Source organism: Hermetia illucens, chromosome 2 (genome assembly GCF_905115235.1).
Source record: "Hermetia illucens chromosome 2, iHerIll2.2.curated.20191125, whole genome shotgun sequence".
NCBI lineage: Eukaryota > Metazoa > Arthropoda > Insecta > Diptera > Stratiomyidae > Hermetia > Hermetia illucens.
The window spans coordinates 13,315,056-13,337,686 of record NC_051850.1 but is presented as its reverse complement, the minus strand read 5'-3'; the positions used below and the strand labels follow the sequence as shown (position 1 = coordinate 13,337,686).

The following is a 22,631-nucleotide window of genomic DNA, read 5'->3' as shown; positions in this document are numbered from 1 at the left end:
CATTCCATAAAGGCCATCCCCCATGACGTTTGCCGAAGTCAAGTTACACGGTTTAATGCATTTGATGGTTTCGGCATTAAATCTCCAGTGGTACCAGCTTATAACTTCGGTCATCAGTTAATATAAACTTGGGCCCTAAAAGAAGCAGGCATGACTCCAAATGAGCCCATTTTAAAATTGCTTTTGAACTAGTTCGGATCAAATTTGATGGTATTTTAAGAAATCAAGGCTTCTGTTAGTTGCAATGTTTCTTGTAACTCGGCACCTCCTTTCGTTTGTTTCATGTTCTATTAATCCTATGACCCTCGACTATGTTAGTTTCTCGAGAAAGTCATTCATTTTCATCTCCCCCAATGGAATCATTTCCCCATAATAATTTTCACAGTTCGGCGGTAAACACTCCCTGAAGATTGCGAATATAAATTTGCTAAAACATTTTCAATGGTAAATTTTGAACTTTCTCCTCCAGAACGAACTACTATCTCCATGGCGCGCTCACATTTCTTTCAATACGTTTGTTCAACGTTACGCAATAAATTTTATGCCAGACATAATTTCCTTCTGTGTATAATTAGAATTAGATAGAGGAAAGACGTCATGGGAACGGACTTTATCTTATGATTTTCTTACAGGCTGAGTTGACCTTGCACCTTGTAATACTATTATGAGACCAAAACCAATTTGATACGAAGTGATTTCTCACTTGCGTTCATTAATATTCACGGTCCATAATTTTAAGAAGAAAACACAGACATGACCTTTAGATTATTGAAAGTTTATTTTCTGGATCGGTGGGCAGAAATGGAGAATATTTACTTCATATTTTGAGAGATAAGATTAGGGTGCTGGGTCAGTACGCAAATGATACTTTGTAAATATTGAGACCACACAACTTGGTAATTGTGCACAATCTCTACGTATCAGATCGAACTTAAGGATTCGAGCTCCAGCTCTTTAAAAACAACGATCCATTAAAAATGTATTCCTTCTTTAAAAGTTGCACTGAAAAAAAAACACTAAATATTGATGTTCACCTGAAAATTAAACTTCTTCTGATATTGCATAGCCATGTCTTCGGTCAAAGGGTAGTATAGGTCCCCGGGCAAAACGTGGATTGGTACCCACGATGGAGCGTAAAACCTGGGAAACGCCTGCGCTGAAGCAACACCAACAGCTCTATTACCAAACCTTATCTCCACCTCCACGTGGTTATCGCTGGGAGTTCTTTCTTCATGAAAAATCGCTGACACAGAAGGATGAAGGCGAGTCTCCCGCGCCTAAAAACGGGACAAAATGTACCAACTGGTCCTCCAGGTTGGGAGTTGTCTTCTGCCACTTTCTTGACTATTCTGATCTACCATGCCGTGGTTGAGGGATTAGAAAGGAACAGTCTCTGATTTATCATACATTCAATCACTGGAACGCACTCCTTGACAGATGGAGTGAAACACATCCTCCTATCAGCATAGATGACAAGAGGTTCCAACCGGTGTCGCCTGCTGGGGCCAGCAATGCCCATGGATAAGTCACTCACTCTAGGCAAAGAAACTTCTTCGGGGAGGAGGAGGAGGAGTCTCTGGGCAAATGACACAACCCTTAGGTTTTTCAGCTACAATGATGAAATCCGCGCACGGTTGTTGGCAGCCGACAGGGCCTATTTCAGCCTACAAAAACCTGGAAAGTATCTAAGGGCAATATCTATGGTAAAAAAAGAAAACGAAGCAGACCCTGCCTAAGATGGAGCGATGGCGTAGGTCAGGGCACCAGACAGCTTTTGGGGATATCGAATTGGTGGACCTCGGCGCAAAACCGGGATGTCTGGAGTTCCTTATTGATGCAGGCCTAGACCGAATACTAGTTGTTACGCCGTTGATGATGATGAAAACTAGGGAAGGAAATAGAGTCCAAGGACCCAAGCTGTAGGGCATTGTAGGACCGGTATAGCCTCGGGATCGAATAGTAAGAGTAAATCTTGAGCTCCGCGAAATGTCCGCACTACGTGTGTTATGAGACGAGGCGATACGGAAAGTAATATCCAAATTGGCGGAGCAGTCCATCAGACAATTGCAGAGTTTGAAAAGAGTACACATATCAAAGAAGATACGGCGTTGCTCTAGGGTGGAGAGATTGAGGGTGCGGAATCGTGACGGATAATCAACTCGTGGAAGGTTTCTTTTGTAAAAGACGGTCCAGGTGAATTTGCGTTGAACAATTTCAAGAGCGCGGAGTCACGAATGCGGAAAAGGGACCCGACTACACAGCAATATTCAAGGATGTTTCTGACAAGGAAATAGGAGACTGTTAAGAAGGGCTAAATTGAGGTAAAGTCGGAGAAGAAACGAAGGATAAAACCAGACATTTTGGAGACGAAACAGAGGCAAACAATTTAAGGTCGTCTGCGTAAAGCAAATACGGCCAGGTGTGGATGGAGGCGAGATCATTGATAAAAAATAGGAAGAGTAGCGGGCCAAGTATAGAGTCTTGGGGAACACCAGAGGAAGGAGAAGGAACGAGATGAGTAACCATGAAAATAAACTTTGCAGTAACGGTATAAGAGATAGGAGGAAAATCAGAAGATGACTGAGGGAGGGGAGTCTAGTAATGAAAGTTTAGAGAGGAAAATGTTATGGTCAACGATATCAAAGGCTTTGGAGAAATCGGTATAAATAGCATGTACGTCCTGTCTTGAATTAAAGCATTCAGTAACAAAGTAGAGACCGGGAAAGTAGCATTCATCTAGACTTTTTTTGTAGATTATACTCAGGGGGAGGAAAATATGTTTTCTACAGTTAAGTAAGAAGAGGTTGACGTTGGAGTCAAGATTATCAATAAGGAACTCAACCAAGGGAGGCGTAAGGAGAGGAATGGCCAGAGACTCTGAGCAGTCGGCAGTTATCAGAGGTACAGAGGGTGGAGGGCTCGAGGGAGAAAACACTGAAGTGAAGTAGGTGCAGAGAAGAACGCAGGATTGTTGTGGGGAGTTGGCAGCGGAGTCAGCAAAACTGATAGGAGAAGCGAGAGATTGAGTGGGATTACGAGAATTGCGAGCGTGAGACCATTGACTTCACAGTAGAGCGTATAGCCTTAAACTGAGCAAGGTCGGCGGCATTCTTAGAAGCCCGAAACTTCTTCCGGAATGTATATTTCAGGCGAATGTTAATAAGAATTTCCGTTGTGAACTAAGTTGGGTACGAACGTAGGCAGGGAAGGGAATAAGGAGCACAGCAGGAGAGGAGATCGGACAGGATATTGTAAAAGGTGTTTAGAGCTTGATCAGACGATGAGTTGCTTAATACATATACCCATTTTAAAGATTCTAAAGCTGAGTTCAGACCGTCAAAAATGGCTTTGCGGAAGTCAAAACTTAGTAGATTTACGCTTGGTTTTGGGTTTTGAACGAGGGAGCTCCGCTTCAAATTCAAGCGCGGGGTGATGAGCGTCAGTTTTGACGTACGGGGATGTGCAAGAAAATAAAGAGAAGTAGCGCTCGGTAAGGTTGGAAAGGAAGAGATCGAGAGTGCAGTCTAAGGAGTTTTTGGTGGTATTGAAATTCAGGGCAGAACAAGTGTTCATAAAGGAAGAATGGGAGAGGTTGTTGGAAGGAATTGGAAGGCTAGGATAATTAGGACAGTGGAGCATGGGGAGGTTAAAATCTCCGCAAAGGAAGAAAGGGAGAGAAGGGAATCTGACAGTAACTAGTTCAGACACACTGTCAAAGCATTCTTCATACAGGTAAGAATGGCAAGCACAGGGGACATATACACACGATACAGTAAACGGGAGGAAGTTGTGCGGGGAGACACGAAGAGCAACACAATCAAAAGGGAAGCCAGAGGAGGAGAAGACGAGTTTGGGCGGGGGGGGGGAGTGTATCTTTTATTGCGGAAAGTAGAGTACCCTTCGAGGAGCTCGGAGTTAAATATGGCATCGTCCAGCCAGGATTCGGAGATACAGATGACATAGTGTTGCTGAGCCAGCGCAGATAAATTGAAGGCCCTCAGCTTGATTCTTAAACCCCTAACGTTCTGATAAAACAGACGGTCAGTGAACATGGATCCAGTTATATAGCTCGGCTAGACAGGCGGGTTGCCCCGAACTTTATCCGCGAATTAGAGCACTTGTATGGCTTGATGAATACACCTTCAGGCCAAAAAGAAGGGTTCGTGTGGATAAGTCACCTGGAAAGATACAATCACCCGGTCGGTGTTGTTGTCTTTTGTCAGAATGACGCAGGACAGAGGAGAAAGTAAACCAACTTTGTTCTTTATATACTCCAGTACATCGTTCGTAGAAGTTGCGAACGCTAGCCTAGAGATAAAGAGCTGTTTAGGCGGGGGCGCCACCTTTAGCTTGGGGCCACTGATATGGGTGGATGAAGTGCCAGGATATATGGCAGTGGCGGGAAGTGGAGCTTCGTTGGCGACAGGAACGATGGTAAAAAGTGGAGCGGCTGTGTTCTGACTCGTGACTTGCTGAGGAGGCTGCGGATATTGTCCCATTTTAGGCGTGATTGAGCGAGACAGGATCGGAGGCTCGGTGGACCGAAACTCGTCGCATAGGGGCCACTGGATCAGGAAGGCATTGCAGACGAAATAAACTCAGATTGAGCGGCCTGGTACATAGACTCCTGAGATGATATTGAGGCTACACTGTTAAGCACAGTAGGAAGTGCCTTTCCGGAAGTCAAAGTGTCGTCTAACGAATCCCTTAGCGCTAGGAACACGTAGATAACGACGACTTAGTAGATCATTGCATTTTTGGCACTGCACCAGTGTTGCGGTTCACGTTTTTGGCAAAATTCAATGATTGTGCTGAATCGGTGGACTTGGTATGGTTATCCTTGGCAGAAGGAAAAGTAGACCCAGCTGAAGATACCGTAGATACAGTAGAAGCTGCCGGTAGAGGGACTCCATTCGACTTCGGTACCAAAGCAGAAGCCTGAATGGCTGCCAAAGTCGCAATCGAGTGCGCGGATTCAGGTTCGTTACACTGCGCGTATCGGATATCATAAATTGGAGGAGACGCCATTATTCAGAAGACAAACTGCGACCGAGAATCAATAAAATAAAATATAGAAGGGGGCAGGAAAGGGTAATTTGGATAACTCATTATACACTGCGAGATTGTTCGAAAAGTAAAAAGTTTGGGCTAGATTTCCTCAACTTTGAGGCTTTGCGATTGGAAGGCAGACCACACAAATTGGTAATTGTCCAATATTTCTACGCATTCCTGACAACCGTATTCGCAAAATCGTTGAAATAACCGTGAATATAATATAACCGGATTTGTCAAAAACTGCGGAACTACTGACGCAATACACGCTGCGCGGTTACTCATTGAGAAACACTGTGAGAAGCATCTCCCTCTTTACATTGCATTTCTGGATCTAGAGCGTTTGACCGTGTGCCACACGAACTCATCTGGTATGCTTTAGGACAACACTTAGTCCCAGAAGAACTTGTGCGCTGGTTTCAATTGCTCTACCACGATCCGAAAAGTAAAGTTGGAAGTATGGCGGGTGTATCAAAACCGCTTCGTGTCTCTTTTGGTGTTCATCAAGGGAGCGTCCTTTCACCACTCCTCTTTGTTCTTGTTATGGACACCGTCACACGGGATATCTAACGTCCAGACCCTACACAGAGATGATGTTTTCCTAGCATCTGATAGCAAAAATGATCTCCAGCAACTTGTCCAAAAGTGGAATGATCGCCTGATGCGACACGGTCTCAGATTGAATCTAATTAAAACTAAGTTTTTGACGACCGATCCCCATGAAACAGGCACAATCACTGTCAGCGGTAATGATCTGCCTAGAACTGAGCGATTTAAATACCTCGGGTCAACGCTATCAGCCAATGGAGAACTGCGTTATGAAATTGCTTCACGCATTAACGCAACCTGGATGAAGTGGCGTTCCACAACTGGTGTTCTTGGTGATCGACGTATCAACAAACGTCTCAAATCTAAAATTTACTGTAATGTCGTCCTCTGTAGTTCTGAGTGTTGGCCGACTATAAAAGACAATGAACGGCGTCTTGAGGTAATGGAGACGAAGATGTTACGTTGGACTAGTGGCGTCACACATTTTGATCACGTCCGAAATGAGGATATACACGATCGTTATGGGGTTGCACCGATCGTGTAAAAATTGCGAGAGAGGCGTCTTCGATGATATGGTCACGCAATTCGTGGTAACGAGAATTCACTTTCCAAGATTGGTCTGAACATCGAAGTCGATGGTAAACGACAAAAAGGCCGACCGAAACAACGGTGGCTTAATACTCTGGATGGGGATTTAAAAGCCTCGATATTGCAGATCAGATTCGATAGAGCCAAATGGCGAAACCGATCACGACGAGCCGGCCCCGCTTGTGAACGGGACAAATGCTGAAGAAAAAGAAGAAGATCTCTACGTATCAGAGCTAACTTAAGGATTCGAGCTCCAAATCTTTAAGAAAAATTATCCATTAAAATTGCTTCCCTTCAAAGACGTAGACTTCTTTAAAAGTTGCACTGAAAATAAATAAATATTGATGTTCCCCTGAATAGTAAACTTCTTCTGATATTGCATAGCCATGTCTTCATGCTCAACTGTTCTGTACTAATGGGACTTTGTTCCTTATTTTCCATGGTACCGGACTGATGGAACCAGAATTTAAAATTTGACCATCGGCACTAATGGGCTTCTAATTATTTTTCTAACATGACTGAATCTTTAATTGAAGGTCTCTTCTGGATTTTTGACATTGGACATTTTTCGAAAATTTGGAAAAAAACAAATTTATCTAATTTTTTAAAATTCTTTCAGTGTATTCTTCTGGCGTTAAAAACATCTCATGTCTTAGTCAGATACGCAATGTTTCTGTATGATATGCGTCAAGGTGGAATGGCAAGTGATGGTAAGTGATAAAAATTAAATTAAAAGCTTTTATCTCAATGATGAACACCTTTTTTCCTCAAATTCCAGTTGTCTCATGGGATAAGCGTGGACCATATGCCTACTACACAGAACTTGTATTTGATGTTGCCGAACTCGTTGTTGATTTCAGCCACCACTTGCACATGTTGATTTGGAGTAACATATTCCTATCCATGGCAAACTTGATTGTAATAATGCAACTTCGATACCTTGCGAACGACATTCAGAGGAAATTCAAAAAGCATCGCAACTATCTCTGGGTGCAAAATCATATGGAAAAGAGGTAACGACAATTTTCATAAAATATTTCTTATTAAATTTATGATTGCAATTACGAAACGATATCATATTTACAGCTATCCACTAGCAAGTCAAGACGATCTTTCAGAAAACTGTGATAACTGTGCCATTTGCTGGGAGAAAATGGAAACAGCAAGAAAACTTCCATGCGGACACTTGTTCCATAAGTATGTTTTTTTTTTATTAAGAAATATGTAAAAAGAGCATTTTAATGATTTAATTAAATTTTATGATGTAGTTCGTGTCTTCAGTCTTGGCTGGAACAAGATACTAGTTGTCCTACATGCAGGTTAGGGCTGAGTGTACAAAATACAGCAATTCAACGTGATGTAATTGACCGAATAGACGAACCTGAAACGAATGTACGTGGAAATAACCACTTTTTCCAGTTCAATGGTAAGTGCTTTTAATATATGTACAGTTCCGTCTGTTGTCTAGATATATATATATTTTTTTTCATTTTATTCTTACTTAGTTCGTGAATTCAATGTTTATCTCGAAAAACTTTTGATTATTTTTATATAATCTGAAATGGACCCCATTTGCCAAATATAAAAGTCAAAGGGAAAAAAGAATGAATCTCTAAATATATAAACCGGTTCTAAAAATAATTAATCATTCATTCAGTTACTATACCCGATACTTTCCCTTAATTACTTATTAGAAAACAGATTTTCAAAGATCTTACATTCAAGAAGAGATTAAATGGTTCCCGAAATATGGTGTTTGTATTCATATCAAAGACTTTAGCTTCCCATGCTTTCCAACTAAAAAGTTGTCTAACTAACACACTCCAAACTCAACAACGATGGAACTTAAATTATCTAATAAGGTTCTCGGGAAATATACTTTCAAGGATTGGTTTTCGTCAAGCACAATATGGAAAATTCGTAAAACACAAATTGAAGCGTCTTCAAGAAGAGCCTAAATAGTTCCATATTTTTTTGCTGCTATTAAAAATATTAATAACATCAGGAATCCTCTGAGTGTAATTCCGCGGTATTTCTAGAGATTAAATTATTTAAAATAATAAAAGCTTGTTTTTTCCTATTCTCTAGTGTTGTGAGTCCAAAACTTGTTAACACTGATGAAGGGAACAAGTAGTTCCCGAAATATCGGTATTTGCAAAATATAAATCAACACTAGCGAATGGGAAAAACAAGTTCTTATTATTTTAAATCAGAAATCCTATACTGTAGGACCTTCAGTTACTATTGGAAACTATAATGGACATGTGTATTTGAGTATATCAAAAAACCATCGTAAGTTAACTATCGTCAACTAGGAGGGAAGAGCTTGGTAGATCGGTAGGTACTTCGAGGAGCTTAACTGGCTCTGTGTTGCGCCATTTTGATACCATAAACTTCCCAGTCCGTTGCTGCTATGCGAAGTACAAGGAGAGCTGAATCTAGCCGGTTCAGATGATCAGAGCCAGCCTGATGCATTCACGAAGGAGGATAGCAGCTTCCATACATTACAACTAAATATCTCTAGAGGTCCTCAACGAATTTTTGTACCTAGGGTCCGCAGCCTGGCTCTGAGCATTCACCAAGCAACTACATGAGGATCTCTGCCCCCTCCCCACAGCTTCAACAGTATGGATTGTAGGGTATGTCAAGCCACTGTTGGTCATATTCGGGAACTACTTGTTCCCTTCATCAAACGTATTCGCATTCACGAGTATGAATGCGAATTCTGTTGGATTAACATTTCTAAGTGCAAATACGAACTTTTGTATTGAAATGTCTGTGTCAGACAAATGTCTATTTCAGGTAATCTCAATTCGCAATTTCAAAAATATGAGCATTAATGTGTACGAACTGCAAAACAAGCCCTCACGATACACACACGAATGGTCAGCCTTCGCCATCTGGAGTTGTGTAGTAGACTGTCGAGTAATACGTGTAGATTCCATCCTTCACTATCACCAGCGTTCCGATTGCACAAACTGCCTTTGAGCCGTCGGTAAAGAATGCTGAATCATGCTGTATCCCCCAAAAAATCGTCAATCCCTTCCTCTGTCCTTCAAGGTCGTGTGATCAAGTCCGTTGGGAATGTCCGGAATTCCGCTGATATTTCACCTAGGATGTTACTATGGCCATACGGCTTCGATACTTGGCGCCACAACGTCTGAGGTCAAGTTGACAGAGACTTAGCAGTACATTATAGGCGTTCACCGAAAATAACTATAGAGCCCCTGTTAAGCCTTATCCTATTGTATTACTTGTTCAGCGCCAACTATTACACAGTAGAGCCGTATGTAAGGATGGGACGGACCAGAGTTGTGAACATTCGAAAAACCATCCATCCACCATCAGCCAGGGACACAATTTTCTTACGAAGGTCTTCCTACAGGTGTAGATGGATATACGGGTCTTCTCAATCTTCAGTTCTATGTTTAATCTTCAATTCAACTTAGGATCTAGGATCATGCCCAAATTCTTTACATAAAAGAAAAAGCCCAATGAGGAAGGTTGAATTCGGATATTCTTATCTTGGTTTTGGTGAGATTTATGCTGAGTGCGTACCTTCATAATCCAGCTCGTAACGAAAGGAAATATCGTTAAAATCATTACAACCAACTCCTCGACATATGCCACCAACTTCTCCTCGCTCCAGTCATCCATAGAATTCCATCCTTAACTATCAATCAGAGCCCTGGAAAAATGACGCTCCCCTGTACTTATAGCTCTGATCAAGTGGCTGCCTCTCAGATCAGACTTATTTTAACCATGGATATATCCATCGCATAAAACACATCTTTAATCCTATTCTTTCTATATCCAGGACGGCAGCTAGGATGTGTTCCTTGTAGAGTAACAACCGCTCGAACATGCCTTACACCGTCTGGACCCGGAGATCTATATGCTGTTTATAGCAAATTTAGCTGATTTTGTCCTGAAAGACTATTGATTCAATTTCCTCTAACCACTGGTGTTGCATAACCTCCAAATGTGGTTCTGACTCAACTCTACTGGAAACCGAAAATCTGCGCCTGAAATAGCAGACCCTTATCAGAAGATTCCGTTCAGAAAACCTCCGACTTTTTAAGAAATTATGGGCTCCCATGTTCTTTGGTCATAATCGTACTAAGTCAAACAAAATTCGTGATGCTTTCTACGTTCTCACAGTAATCCAGCGAGAACTGCGTCGTGCCAGTCCTGATGGCCGACTCCTCAGGCAATCCTGGTATGGCAGCCAGTGTTGATGCCTGCAACAGATGGTAAAGACCTTCCTTCTTGATGTTGGACAGATCTTCATTCCAGCACGATGACCATGTCTTTTTGTTGATTTCTGTGGGGCACGACACTCTAAAAGCGTTTTCGAATGTCTTTCTTTCTCTAGTTCGTATATTTTGCCGATGTTACCATTGGAAGCAGGGTAAGTTTTTTTGATAACTTGACCAAACTTTCGCTTGTCGGAGCTCCTGGAACCTTTGAAAGGGAAAGAAATCTCTACAGCGAGATTCACACTGAAAAGTATCCAAAAGGATCTCCGATAAGACACTTTCTAGTTCTCCATTCCGAAAGTCAATCTGTGTGTAGAGTGAAATATAGAACCTCCTCTCAACCGTCATAATTTCCTGAGTTGGAAGTATGAAATATTGGTGTATTACCCCTATTATACATCGATAGATTTTTGTCAATGAAAAAGTTGGAGACAGATTCACCTCTTCACCCATACTTTGGCCTCAAAAAGTGTGTCCTGCATTTACATTGATACAATGATAGATGTTAGATATTCTAATTCCTCCGATAGTGCTGATGGGTCATGAGCCACGTTTTCTCTTCTCGCAAGCTTCGGTTTAATATCAGTTAGGTCGCTGGAATTCAGGTGAGTACACAGACAGGCGTACATGTGCTTTCTGGAGAAAATAACTGCCCTCGGACTGTCCCGATCATGGAATAAATTATAATATTTGCTTTGGAGCCTTTTGATGATTCAGTTTTCTCGTAGGTTTTTGTATTAGGGCGATCCCGATGCCTTCTACCCGGAAGGAGACCAGCACGAAGCGCACTTCGAATATTGCAGAGTTAGTTGCGCTGCCCTCCATATGGTCTGTTTGCGTGGTGGAGAGGGGTAGTATCGGTCTCCTTATCCGTCGCAATATTATTTAGAATATGGATGGAGACGCACCCTGCATCATCGCCTCTTTTTGTCACGTCTGCTTTATAAAGTCCGTGTCCATGTCTTGTAGGAAAAGCTACCAAAGTACGGGTCTTAATTAAAACTACAAGACCTCAAGGTATTTAGAGTCCGCATACTAGAGACCTAATTCCCTCTTGGTCACACAGCCCGCATCTTGGGTTGTTTCGACTTGATTTGGAGTACTATTAGCACTTTTTACAGTGCAGGAGAGATAGTCCCCGAGATGTTGTTTCGGTTCACCCCCGCCTATCGCCAATTGAAAAAACTAGATCGTTCGGATGCTCCCGCTGAAATCGAATAGTCTTGCCCAAACCACAAAAAGCCCTGTTAGTAAGGGAGAGTATTGTGAAAAGATTAGACCACAATTAGCGGAACTAACGCCACCTCTGCGACCAGGGATCTTCCGGCGTTCATTGTTAGCATGCATTTTGAGTTTATCTTAGTCGCTTGCAGTTGCAGTTTCTTCTGATGTTGTTTCAAAGCAGCATTGGTTTTTTTAAAAAAAGCCACAATTTCCTGGCGAAACATCTGGTTTTTACTATACAACAATGTACTTTCGCATACTACTATAGTTATCCGTCGATTTTTCAGAAAAAATAAAAGGAATCTGGTCCCCCAAGCACTTGATATATATGTCCAAGTGATTTTTTTTTGTCCCGTAATTTAAGTAACCGGTTTACTTTGACTTAAATGAAGCTATTAAAAAGAGTCCATTGTTGGTATTGAAGGTCATATTAGAAATCCAGTATCCGGCACGTTTTGAGAACTGGGAAAAACAGTTTGGCATAATATTGTATAAGTGAGAGAAAGTGATCACTTTTAAAGGCGTGAAATGAAATTGCATGAATAAATAAATGTTTAGCATTTAATTTTAAATATTCTAACTTCATCATGAGATGGCACATTAGTTAGTTAGTTTAGTTAACTGGGGGGAGCCGCAGCTCCGAGCCATTTTTAGGCCCATTGTACTATCCCCGTAAGTTGCCTATTCAATGGCTTCCCGCCTAGGGTGTTCGCAGGGTTTAACGAATCTTAGAACATTCTCCAGAGGCAGAGAGTGTGCAGATTCTTCATTGAAGAAAACCTTGCCAAGGTGTTTTCGTCTGAGATCTGAGGATGCCGGGCAGCTGCATAAAAAGTGCAGGGCCGTCTCCTCCTCCTCCTCACATTGGCTGCACACGGCCGAAACCACTACCCCAATCTTTTCCATATGGTAGTTTAAGGGCCAAAAGCCCTACTAGGGTTTTCATCTCCCACTTCTTAAGGGACAACAAAAATGCCGCTCTAGTGGCCCTAAGCTCCTTCACAAGGATTTTCGCTTGCCGACAAGAGTCTAAATTTCTCCACTCGGTTGCGTGAATCCTTGCAATTTCACCCTTCACAGTAGACTTGACAGTAGATGGTCGGATTCCAAGAGCTGGTTCTGGCCCCACCATTGTGGATCCAGGCCCTCGGCGAGTCAGTCTGTCAGCCTCCTCATTACCGGCGATGTTAGAGTGACCCGTCATCCACATCAGGAATATTTCGTTCAGTCGGCCAAGTTTCAGCAGCACCCGATGACAACTCCATACCAACTGGCTTGATATGCTGTTGCCATCAAGTGCTGGTAATGCCGCCCGACTGTCGGAACAGATTCAAATTGTGCGACCCCTCCATTTCTGTCGCAGACATTCTTCTGCTGCCAATGAAATGGCATATATCTCCGCCTGGAATATGGTCGTCATTTTTCCGAGGGGTCGGGCGAGTTCTATAATCGGATTCTCCGAGAACACTCCTGCGCCCGATCCATCCTCCATGATTGACCCGTCGGTGAAGATTATTAGGTCTGTACTCTGAAAAACTCATGGCCACTTGTCGACCATTCTTCTCTTTCGGTGATTACGACAGTGTATGTCTTTTCAAAGACGAATCTGGAAACCATATGACCGGTCGGCATCAGGGCTACCGGATGTTTTTCAAGGAATTTCCAGATAGACGCATGACCGTTTGATTGGCCGCCTTTTCACGCCCCAATGGTATCGGGCCTATATGTGTCGTAGGCCGCTTTCCGTTTCACCTCCAAGCGAATATGGGGGGGGGGGGGGGAATTTAGGATAGCTTCAAGTGCCGCAATCGGCGTAGTACTCATTGCTCCTGTAATACTTAGGCAACCAAGACTCTGAATGTACTCCTAAGTACTTGACTGTTTGTGCCAGCTGGATTTCCGTCCCTGCTAAGGTTGCTAGCGTATAGCTGCCCCACCTGACGTTCCTAGTGCACATAACTAGTCCAGTCTTCCTAGCGTTCACCGTGAGTCCATTGCGGAGGCACCCGCTGTGGATTACATGCAGAGTTGCATTCAAGCGGTCACATACTGTATCCGCAAACTTGCCGGTAATTATTACGGCTAGGTCATCCGCAAATGCTTGCGCAAAGACTTTTTTGTCCTCCAGGAGCCACAGCAGGGTATCCATTACCAAGAGCCATAACAGTGGAGAGAGGACTCCTCCCTGTGGACAGGCCCTGAGACATTTTGCTTCAATAGACTTCTGACCGACCGATATGTGGATTTTTCTCCACTCTAGAATGTGAAGGATCCAACTGATTAGCAGCGGTTCGACTCCATGCTGTCTTGCCGCATCACAAATTGCCGCGAATGAGGCATAATTGAAAGCACCTTCGATGTCCATGAATGCGCCTAAGGCGTATTCTTTTTCGGACATCGCCTTTTCAATTTTTGCCGTAAGTTCGTGGAGTGCTGTCTCCGTGGATTTGCCTTTCTGGTAGGCGTGAAGTAGCCTCATTAAGGAGGAGTTTCCTCCTAAGCTGTTCGCACTGCTCAATATCGTAGCCGGATGGATTAGAGTCGTCATACAGGACCCATCTATCGGTTTCGATAGCCTTGAATGCAAATGAAGTCGTTGCCGGCCGAGCCCTCTTTGCTGCTTTTTGTGTCGAAGAGTTAGGATCGTCCGAGGACCGCTGCCGCTTCGGTTTCCCCTTAGCCGCAGGTGCCCCGAACGCTCCTTTCCCCTCAACCTTGGCACAGCTCTTGGGTTGTGCGTTGCCCGGAGGAGGTATGCCCGCAGGTGGTTTGCCCGGAGGCGGTTTGCCCGAAGGCGGTTTGCCCGGAGGCTGTTTGCCCGAAGGCAGTTTGCCCGAAGGCATTTTGATGTCCGTGGACAGGTGCTTACCCATGGGCAAGACTTTCGCCTCAGCAGGTGGCGCCGATTGGAGCCTGGGGTCAGGAGTACTGACAGGAGGAGCCTGCTTCGGCTCGTCCGTTAAGGACTGGGTCCCAATTGGATTGGTTACCACCTGAGTAAGTGGAGAATCTGAGTCTAGACTCAAGTTCTCCATCGATGAGCTCAGGGTTGCCCCTTCACTCGGGGTTGGATCGTCGCGATCGAAGTTTAACTGTGTTTGCTTTATAGGTTTATGTTTTTTTTTTTGTTTTTTCATAGTTGGCTGCCATGGCCTCAATTTTTCCGGGAAAAGTAAGTCGATCTCGGCAGAGCCCCTTTTTGCCCAGAAAAGGCTAGTTGAAACTGGGGGTCGCCTGGTACCCAGAGTTCACCGTTTACGGCCACATCTTAACCCCTATGACCATTCAGCTCTCGGCACAGTAGTCACACCTTGGCTTGGGGTTTTGATTACGGCTTGGCTTCAGGTGTCACCTCCCGTTTCCTGGAGGATATTCCTTACTGAGATCCCTCACCACGACAAAGTAGGTAATCGTCGAGGGAGATGGCACATTACTCTATGAAAGATGATTTATCTAGAGGCTTACCAATTTTAAAAACCAAAATCAACTTCAGTCGTTTCCATTTTGTAGAAATCTCCTCTGGCATACGCGTTTCGAATAATTCGCATAACCTTCACCACAAATTTAAGAAAATTATTTTTACTATCCTTCTGTAAATTTCGTACAGCTATTCTCTGCTTATTGCAAGTGTCACCATCATGGAGAACTTTTCAATAAAGCAATCTCTCTCTGGCTTCGCTATATAACTAGAGATGGCTTGAGTTTTCTGTGAACTCCCTTTTAAGTCTGTTTTGCGTCTTGATTGGTTCTACCTACCACCCTCTAGACCTAGTTTGGGATTGGGTATCTCCTCAGAATTGATAAAATTTACGCTTTTGCAGTGCATTATGTTTCTTGGGGTACCCGATGTACGCTTGGTTTATCCACACTTTCATGAAGGTTTACTCATCCAACGCTTCCGCAGATTAGTCTAAGTTCCTTAGTATTTTTGAGCTTCTAGGAGTCCTCGAGCTTGTGAGGGGCTTATAATGACTGTTGTTGGTAAGTCTCGGTATTCGTCTTAACATCTCACGAAATGAAAACTAAACATTCCATAGTCGAACGCGCTTCATCCAACCTTTCACGAATTAAGTCTTTCGCAATTTATACGTTTTGTACGTTATTTAAGGTCCTTTCTAACCATTTTGTCAAATGATAATTGATTCGTCATATGAAATGATCTGCCCCCCTTAAAGGCTGCCATCACTGGTCAGGTCCTTTTTTATAGTTCACTCTTTTGACTGTCACTATATTGTATATGTAGTAATTAATCGGTGTATTATCCATCAACGTAAGGCTAAATTCTTCTTTACCAGACGCAAACCTTCGTCAGATTTTTGCCGGCCATTTTCTTTCTGTTTCAGAATGAGCAAACATCAAATCCATATTTCAAAATTTCAGCCTAAATAAAACCTCGTTAATTCTTGTAGGTTTTCAGATTGGGGGAACATTTCGCAGCTGCTTCCTTTGCTTTGGTCAATGGTTTCGATGAACCACTAATTGGATTTCCAGGTAAAGACAAAAAAGTCGTTCTACTGCTTTGCTAAAACAATTGGTGGCAGGGTTATGGTTGAATTTCGGTTTAATTTTCATGGCTTTGATTTGAATGAGTGCCAATCGGAACTGAGTGGGTCCTTGTGTAAATAGATTTTTAATTTTCTCAAGTCTTGATAATTTTTACCTCCTAACTACGTTTACCTAAACACAGTACCTTTTCAATCAAGTTCAATTAATGGTAACTTTCGTCGGTTTACCACGCACTGGAGAAGCCAAGAAGGCGTTCTTCAGTGTCAGTCAGTCACCACTCTGACAATTTAACACCTTTTTTTCTAAACAATTAAAGTCCTGTTCTGTCCTCTCCTGTCCTTAAAAAAAAATTCAATTTTTTAAATAATACAGTCTATAAATATCAGGAAAATTCAAAACCATTGTTTGATTCAATTCAGAGATATTTTTCCAATTGAGGAAGAGAAGGCACTAAATACTCGTTTGCCTAGAGCGCCTACTTTTCTTGTATGTTTGCAAACCCAACAGATTTTCTTTAGGTACTGGAATAAGTGAACTAAACTGATGATACACTTATCTGTTCAATTCCGTTGGAGAGTGCCATCTCAACGTACACGGGGAGGGCGATCAGACCCGAGTCTGCGAGGGACTCGTCTGAAATGGCTCTTGCCACGAAACCTCACCAGAGGTTGTCTGGGAACCGGGATGGAGAGCATATGCTCCAGGAGAGTTCCTGGAGGATATGCTCTCGGTCTAGTTATTTGCGGTTGGCCCCCTTGTGGACGTTTCATGATGGTTGTGGTTATGCCTACATCGCGGGCAGAGTTCCTTGAGGCGTGGTGTTGCGCTGTACAACTCGGGTGCCGTACCCCTTAGTTGCGGCAGATGTGCTAGATAGGCCTTGCATCCACTGGTATGAATGCTGAGCCTGCACTCAGTATAAACCAGGATCGCTGTGCTTGCATGGCGGGGCTCTAATTGTGGTCTCTAAATCAATCTGTGTCCGAAGAAGACCATGGGGTTATGCCTACACGGAAGGTACTCACGAACTTCATGTCTGTTCAATTCGAATGTGTATGTGAAATTACCAAATTTACGATGCCATTTGAAACCTTGCATTGTATTTCCAAGTCCGGATAGTTCAGTGGTTAGAGCACTAGGATGTCGTACGAATGGTCACGGATCAAATCTCACTTCAGTGGCAGTGGAATTTGTGTCGTGATTTGACGTCGGATACCAATCGACTCAGCGCTGTGAATGCGTACCTGAGTCAAATCAGGGTAATAATCTCGGGCGAGCGCAATGCTGACCACATTGCCTCCTACAGGGTACTGTAATCTTGTAGTGTACCGTTACGGTCTTGAAGGTGGCCTCTGTGATTTGTCAACGGGCTTTGAGGGAGATAATATCCCGCTTCTCTACTCATTCTCTAGTTTCCGCCTGAGAGGATGAGTTTCAAAATTAAGCTCTAGCGTTTCGACACGAAAATAGCCCCAATTCGGGACGCCATAACTTTTTAATCGGGGATAGCTGTCGCAATATTTTAACGGCGTTAGAGGGGGGAACTTCCTCCTTCTCTTATATACCCCTCCATCCTTTCTCCTTAACCCGATAGGGTTGAGAAATAAACCATTATCATTATGACATAGCAGAAACACACTTTGAAGGATCATAATCTTCTGCAGGGTGTCAGGTGACCGCCATGTGATTTGATAAGGATTGGGAGTGTTGGGCCACGTGTTTTTTAACAAGTTTTTCATGATGATGATGAATTGATAACGAAAATATAGAGGGATTTTCATTTAATTTTCTCTTTATTTTATTGATTAAATCACATATCTGCATTTACACACGAAGTTCCCTAAAACACCCCCCTGGAGCGCCCACAACTCTGAAACGGAACCGTTTGGCACATTACCTCAGGCCAGGCCTATCTAATATAGGAGCAAAACCTCGTAGATTCAGGGAGCCTCAGCTACCTTGGCATCTCTCCTACCAATCTACCTCTTTTTCATTTTAAGAATGCCTTGAGTGTGACGTGTCACTCGGCTCCACGTGTCTTCGCTCTGCGGCATAGCCTCAATTATGATATCCGGGGACCCAAGACACCCTTCCATCGAAAGGTGATGGCGATGGCGCACCCATCTTCTGCAGAAAAAAAAGGGGTGGCAGGCATCATCCATCACGTCCTTGCAATAAATACAGTGGGGCGAATGTGATTTCCCGATTGTGTGCAGGTAAGATTGAAAATACCCGTGTCCGCTGAGCAGCTGGGTTAGGTTATAGTCAATCTAACCGTGCTTTCGATTAAACCACAGTCGCACGTCTTCTGTGAGATGCGCGTTTCACCTACCACCCCTACAGCTGGCTGCGAGCCGGTACGATAGGCAGACGCTTCTAGTAGAGCCCCTCGTCTTTGTACTAGCGCTTACTGTACATTTCCTTACTGAGGGAGTGAGGCGATGTTTCGGAACCGTAAAGGAGGACGGACTGAATCGCGCTCATCAACAATTGACGCGTGCTGGATAATAGACCTCTGACATCGGAGATTACCTGGCAAATCGCAAACATTCTACACGCAGCCTTGTTAGCGGTGTGGCGAATCTGCGTGTTTATCATGACGTCCAGATATTTCACCGCCGGCTTCGACAAAACTATGGTTTCACGAACCTGAATACTGTGAGAAACTTCTCCTTGGTCAGCATAACAACTTTTCAGTTTTCTCCAGAATTAAGGAGGAATCATGCTCAGCCATCCATCTGCTTACTCGGCGCATCACCATTCCCAGTGTGCGCTGAGCTTACTAACCCGTGCGTGCGGTAAACAGTGCTGCAACATCGTCTGCGTATTCGACCAGAAGCGATTCATCAGGTATCCCGAGTCGAATAAGACTATCGTATAAGGCATTCTAGAGATCCCCAAGTTGCCCCCGATATTACTTTCATTTTGCGCTGTCCTTCCCAGGTCTCGTAGAGTAGGGCACGATCCTTTAATAGTCTCTCAACATCTGCTGTAGGGAGCCTGGAGAATGGAAACAATTTTCCAGTGCCTCAATCATGTGGCACCACCTCGCAAAATTAAAGGCGTTTCTTTGGGTTGCCTTCGCCCTTGCTTATCAGCACAAGTCTCGCAACCTTCCAGTGAGAGGGAAAAATACCTGCCGTCAAACATGCGTTGAATGCGCCGAGTAGCCCGGGTTTTATCTACATACGAATTTCAATACTTCACTGGGAATATCGTCCGATCTTGGTGTTTTTTATCCTTCATAGACAGGACCTCATACCTCCGCTAGTTCCTTTGCAGTGAAGAGTGAGCATTCCCCAGTACTCACTCCTTCATCAACAGCGTCAATTCGAATGGGGTGGACAGAAAAAGGGCCTGCACGATTTCTTCCATCTTCGCTGCTTTCATAGAATAGGGCGATTTATGGGCACCGAGTTTTTTGGAAACCAGCTTATATCCCTAGTCCCGTAGCTATCTGTTTATGTCGTTGATTAGTTCCTGCCAGCAGCGTGCCTTCTGTCTGTCTGTTCTGTGAGCAACAAAATTTTGATGCGGCGAAAAATCAATCTTTTATGTATATCATTTGTAACCCACTGCATTTTTTTTAATTTACAGAAACGCTTTTCCAATGCTGAATAACATAAAATATCGACGTAGCTTAAAAAGTTCGTCATCACCCCAAACTCGAAAAAATTTACGCTCATTCTACTAATCAGTTTTGTTACGCTGTTTCAGGGCAGAGGTGAGGCAGCATCTGATGAGTTGTCTTTGTCTTGAACAAAACCGCAAGTCGTTTGCCTTTGAGAAAATCTGATCCAACTTTAGAAAATTGCCCACTGCTACTTTTTCCACCCCTCAAAAAGGTTAAACTGCTCCCAAATCACTTTTCTCGAGCACACGCTCTACATTCACAACTATGACATTGAAATTGACACTTACTCGAACCGAACTCTTCTTCAACTAATTATCCTCCAACAACTGACAACGACACACCCCAAACTTACAACTTACCTTTTGCTTGATACCAGCAGGAAAACACCAACAATTACTAGCCTCGTCAACCCAAAGAAAGATTTCGGCTCCATATGGACGCACGAATTCAAACGCACTTTTCTCATCCCTCAGTTATGTATGGTATATACTATTCTGCTATAAGCAACTTTTTCGAATCCTCATCATTTCGGCCGCATCCTCACACACAATGGGGGCTATTGTCTCTTATATAGACAAAAAAAAATCGAACATAAAGAACATTTCGTCCTTCATCAATATTCCAGATTATTTAGAAATGAAAACGACTCTAGAAATATCTGAATCCTCTATGTCTCTGTGTTATCCTGGCTATGCGCACGGTAAACTTCCTAGCGAAATGTCAATCATAATCGAAACTTCTAATAACCGAATGTAGATGATGCATAGAAGATGACATTCTATTGAATCGTCTGAAAGGAGCGTGATTAGATTGAAAACTTTTACTTTCTAAATCCTGCCTGAAAAAGTACAAGTCGGCCATCAGGACCGCCAAGAGACGGACTTGTTTGGACTATTGTCAGAACATCGAAAGCACCAGGGAATCCGCGAGACTCAGTAAGATTCTGTCCAAGGAACATAAGAGCCCATCCTTTCTTAAAAAGTCGGAAGGCTCCTGGACGGAATCTTCCAGCGAAACTTTGGAACTGCTGGTTCAAACGTACTTTTGACCAATCAGTCTGGCTTCTTTCGTGCTGAAGACCCTAAAGCGCGTCCTGGACATTCACTTAAGGATGATTATGAAGAGAACGCCTTTCTCTAAGCCCCAGCATGCTTTCCTCAAAGGAAAATCCACAGAAACCGCCCTCCACGAGGTAATTGGCACGGTTGATCGGTCACTGCAGAAAAACCGGTATACCCTAGTTGCCTTCTTGGATATAGAGGGTGTTTTTAACAACGCTAGTACCAACCCCAGCAAGGAAGCCTTGACCGGTGTTGCATTGGATGGATATCTCACGCATTGGATTATATCCATGCTAAGTACCAGGATAATCCAGTCGAATCTGGGAGACAACCACTTCACCAGACCTGTGAACAGAGGCACTTGATCCTTGACCAGAGCTGTGAACAGAGGATTCAGAGAACCGCGTGTGCAGGTGCTACCGGGGCTCTGCAGTTCTGCCCGCCAGATGCTCTCCATGTACTCCTGCATCCCCTCCCCCTAGACCTCCACATTAAATACGTTGCAGCGTGCAGTGCCGTCAGACTACGTGAAACCGAATGCTGGGCAGCGAAGTCCTACGGCCACAGTAACATCCTAGACAAAGTGCCTCGGGAAGTCTAAGCATTCCCCACGGACTATGCCACACACGATTCGAACCCCAAGCGTAACATAGCCATTCTGACCGACAGCCAAGCGGTCATCAAGGCCTTGTACTCAACGACGACATCTTCCAGGCTGGTAGGGCAATGCAGAGGTGCGCTGAATCGTCTGGGTGGCACGCTCAAGGTCACCCTCCTCTGGGTTTCCGGGCATAGGAACATAGAGGGGAATGAGCGGGCTGACGGATTGGCCAGGCGAGGCTCTGCTCTTGGCAGCCCTTCGATGAATACAGTGGGTGTTCCGCTGGCGGCTATCGGGGGGCGAGTCTAGTCGCACTACCTAGCAGATGGCGAAAGCTTACGAGCTGTGCCAAATCAAGGAGAATTTGGCCCGCTTATCACATAGCCCGATCACGAGAGCTCCTGTGCCAGACGCATGCAAATTCATTCAAGATTACGGCGGTCTGCACGGGGCACTGGCCCATAAGGGCTCGGCATACCCTACAATTCGCATTGCCGAAGCTGCGGAGAAGGAAGAGAAACCCTCATACACTTTCTCTGCGATTGCCCAGCTCTAGCTAGAGTCAGACTACGGACATTGGTTAAACCGATCTTCGGCGACCTCAGAGAGATTTCTAGCTGTAGGGTGGGAGAGCTGCTTTCTTTCGTGCATGCTACGGGCTGGCTCTGAAGATCCGAGCCGGCTAGACTCTGCCTTCCTGCTCCCATAACAGCAGTCACGGTCTTAGGAGTTTGTAGCATCAAAAGGGCGCACCGAATGCTTCTTCCAATGAAAACAATTTGTTTGTCTAGAGAAAACAACCATTGTAAGTTGCTTGCTCATTCATGACAATCGTATCCACCTTATTTTACGCTGAAAGGGAAACGTCTGAATTTATCTTTTCAACTTTACTTTCACTTTCATTAATTCCAATACATAAATATCACCTCTACAAAAACTTGGATATCATTCATTCAAAAAAGTGGTTTTTCCTTGACAAACATTTGAAAGAAAGTATTTTTCAAGGTAAATTTTTCTTTGTTTATAAAACAGTGAAAATCATATGGAAGACGTCTTCAGACTCTGCTGAATCCCAAATCATATCCGAGAAAAAATACTTAAGTCAATTTTTTTGTTAGAATGAATTTAATTTGCATTTATTGATCATTTACAATAAT

At 43.7% G+C, this 22,631-nt stretch overlaps 1 protein-coding gene across 1 annotated transcript in view; it reads left to right on the top strand.

The window, feature by feature from the left end:
• LOC119647974 (E3 ubiquitin-protein ligase AMFR-like) overlaps window positions 1-22,631 on the top strand; it is a 175,838-nt gene that overhangs the window by 136,981 nt on the left and 16,226 nt on the right. Inside the window, exons 6-9 of the mRNA XM_038049346.1 lie at window positions 6,809-6,899; window positions 6,968-7,202; window positions 7,276-7,386; window positions 7,458-7,615. Coding sequence (XP_037905274.1) covers window positions 6,809-6,899; window positions 6,968-7,202; window positions 7,276-7,386; window positions 7,458-7,615 — 595 coding nt within the window. The remainder of the gene's footprint in view (window positions 1-6,808; window positions 6,900-6,967; window positions 7,203-7,275; window positions 7,387-7,457; window positions 7,616-22,631) is intronic.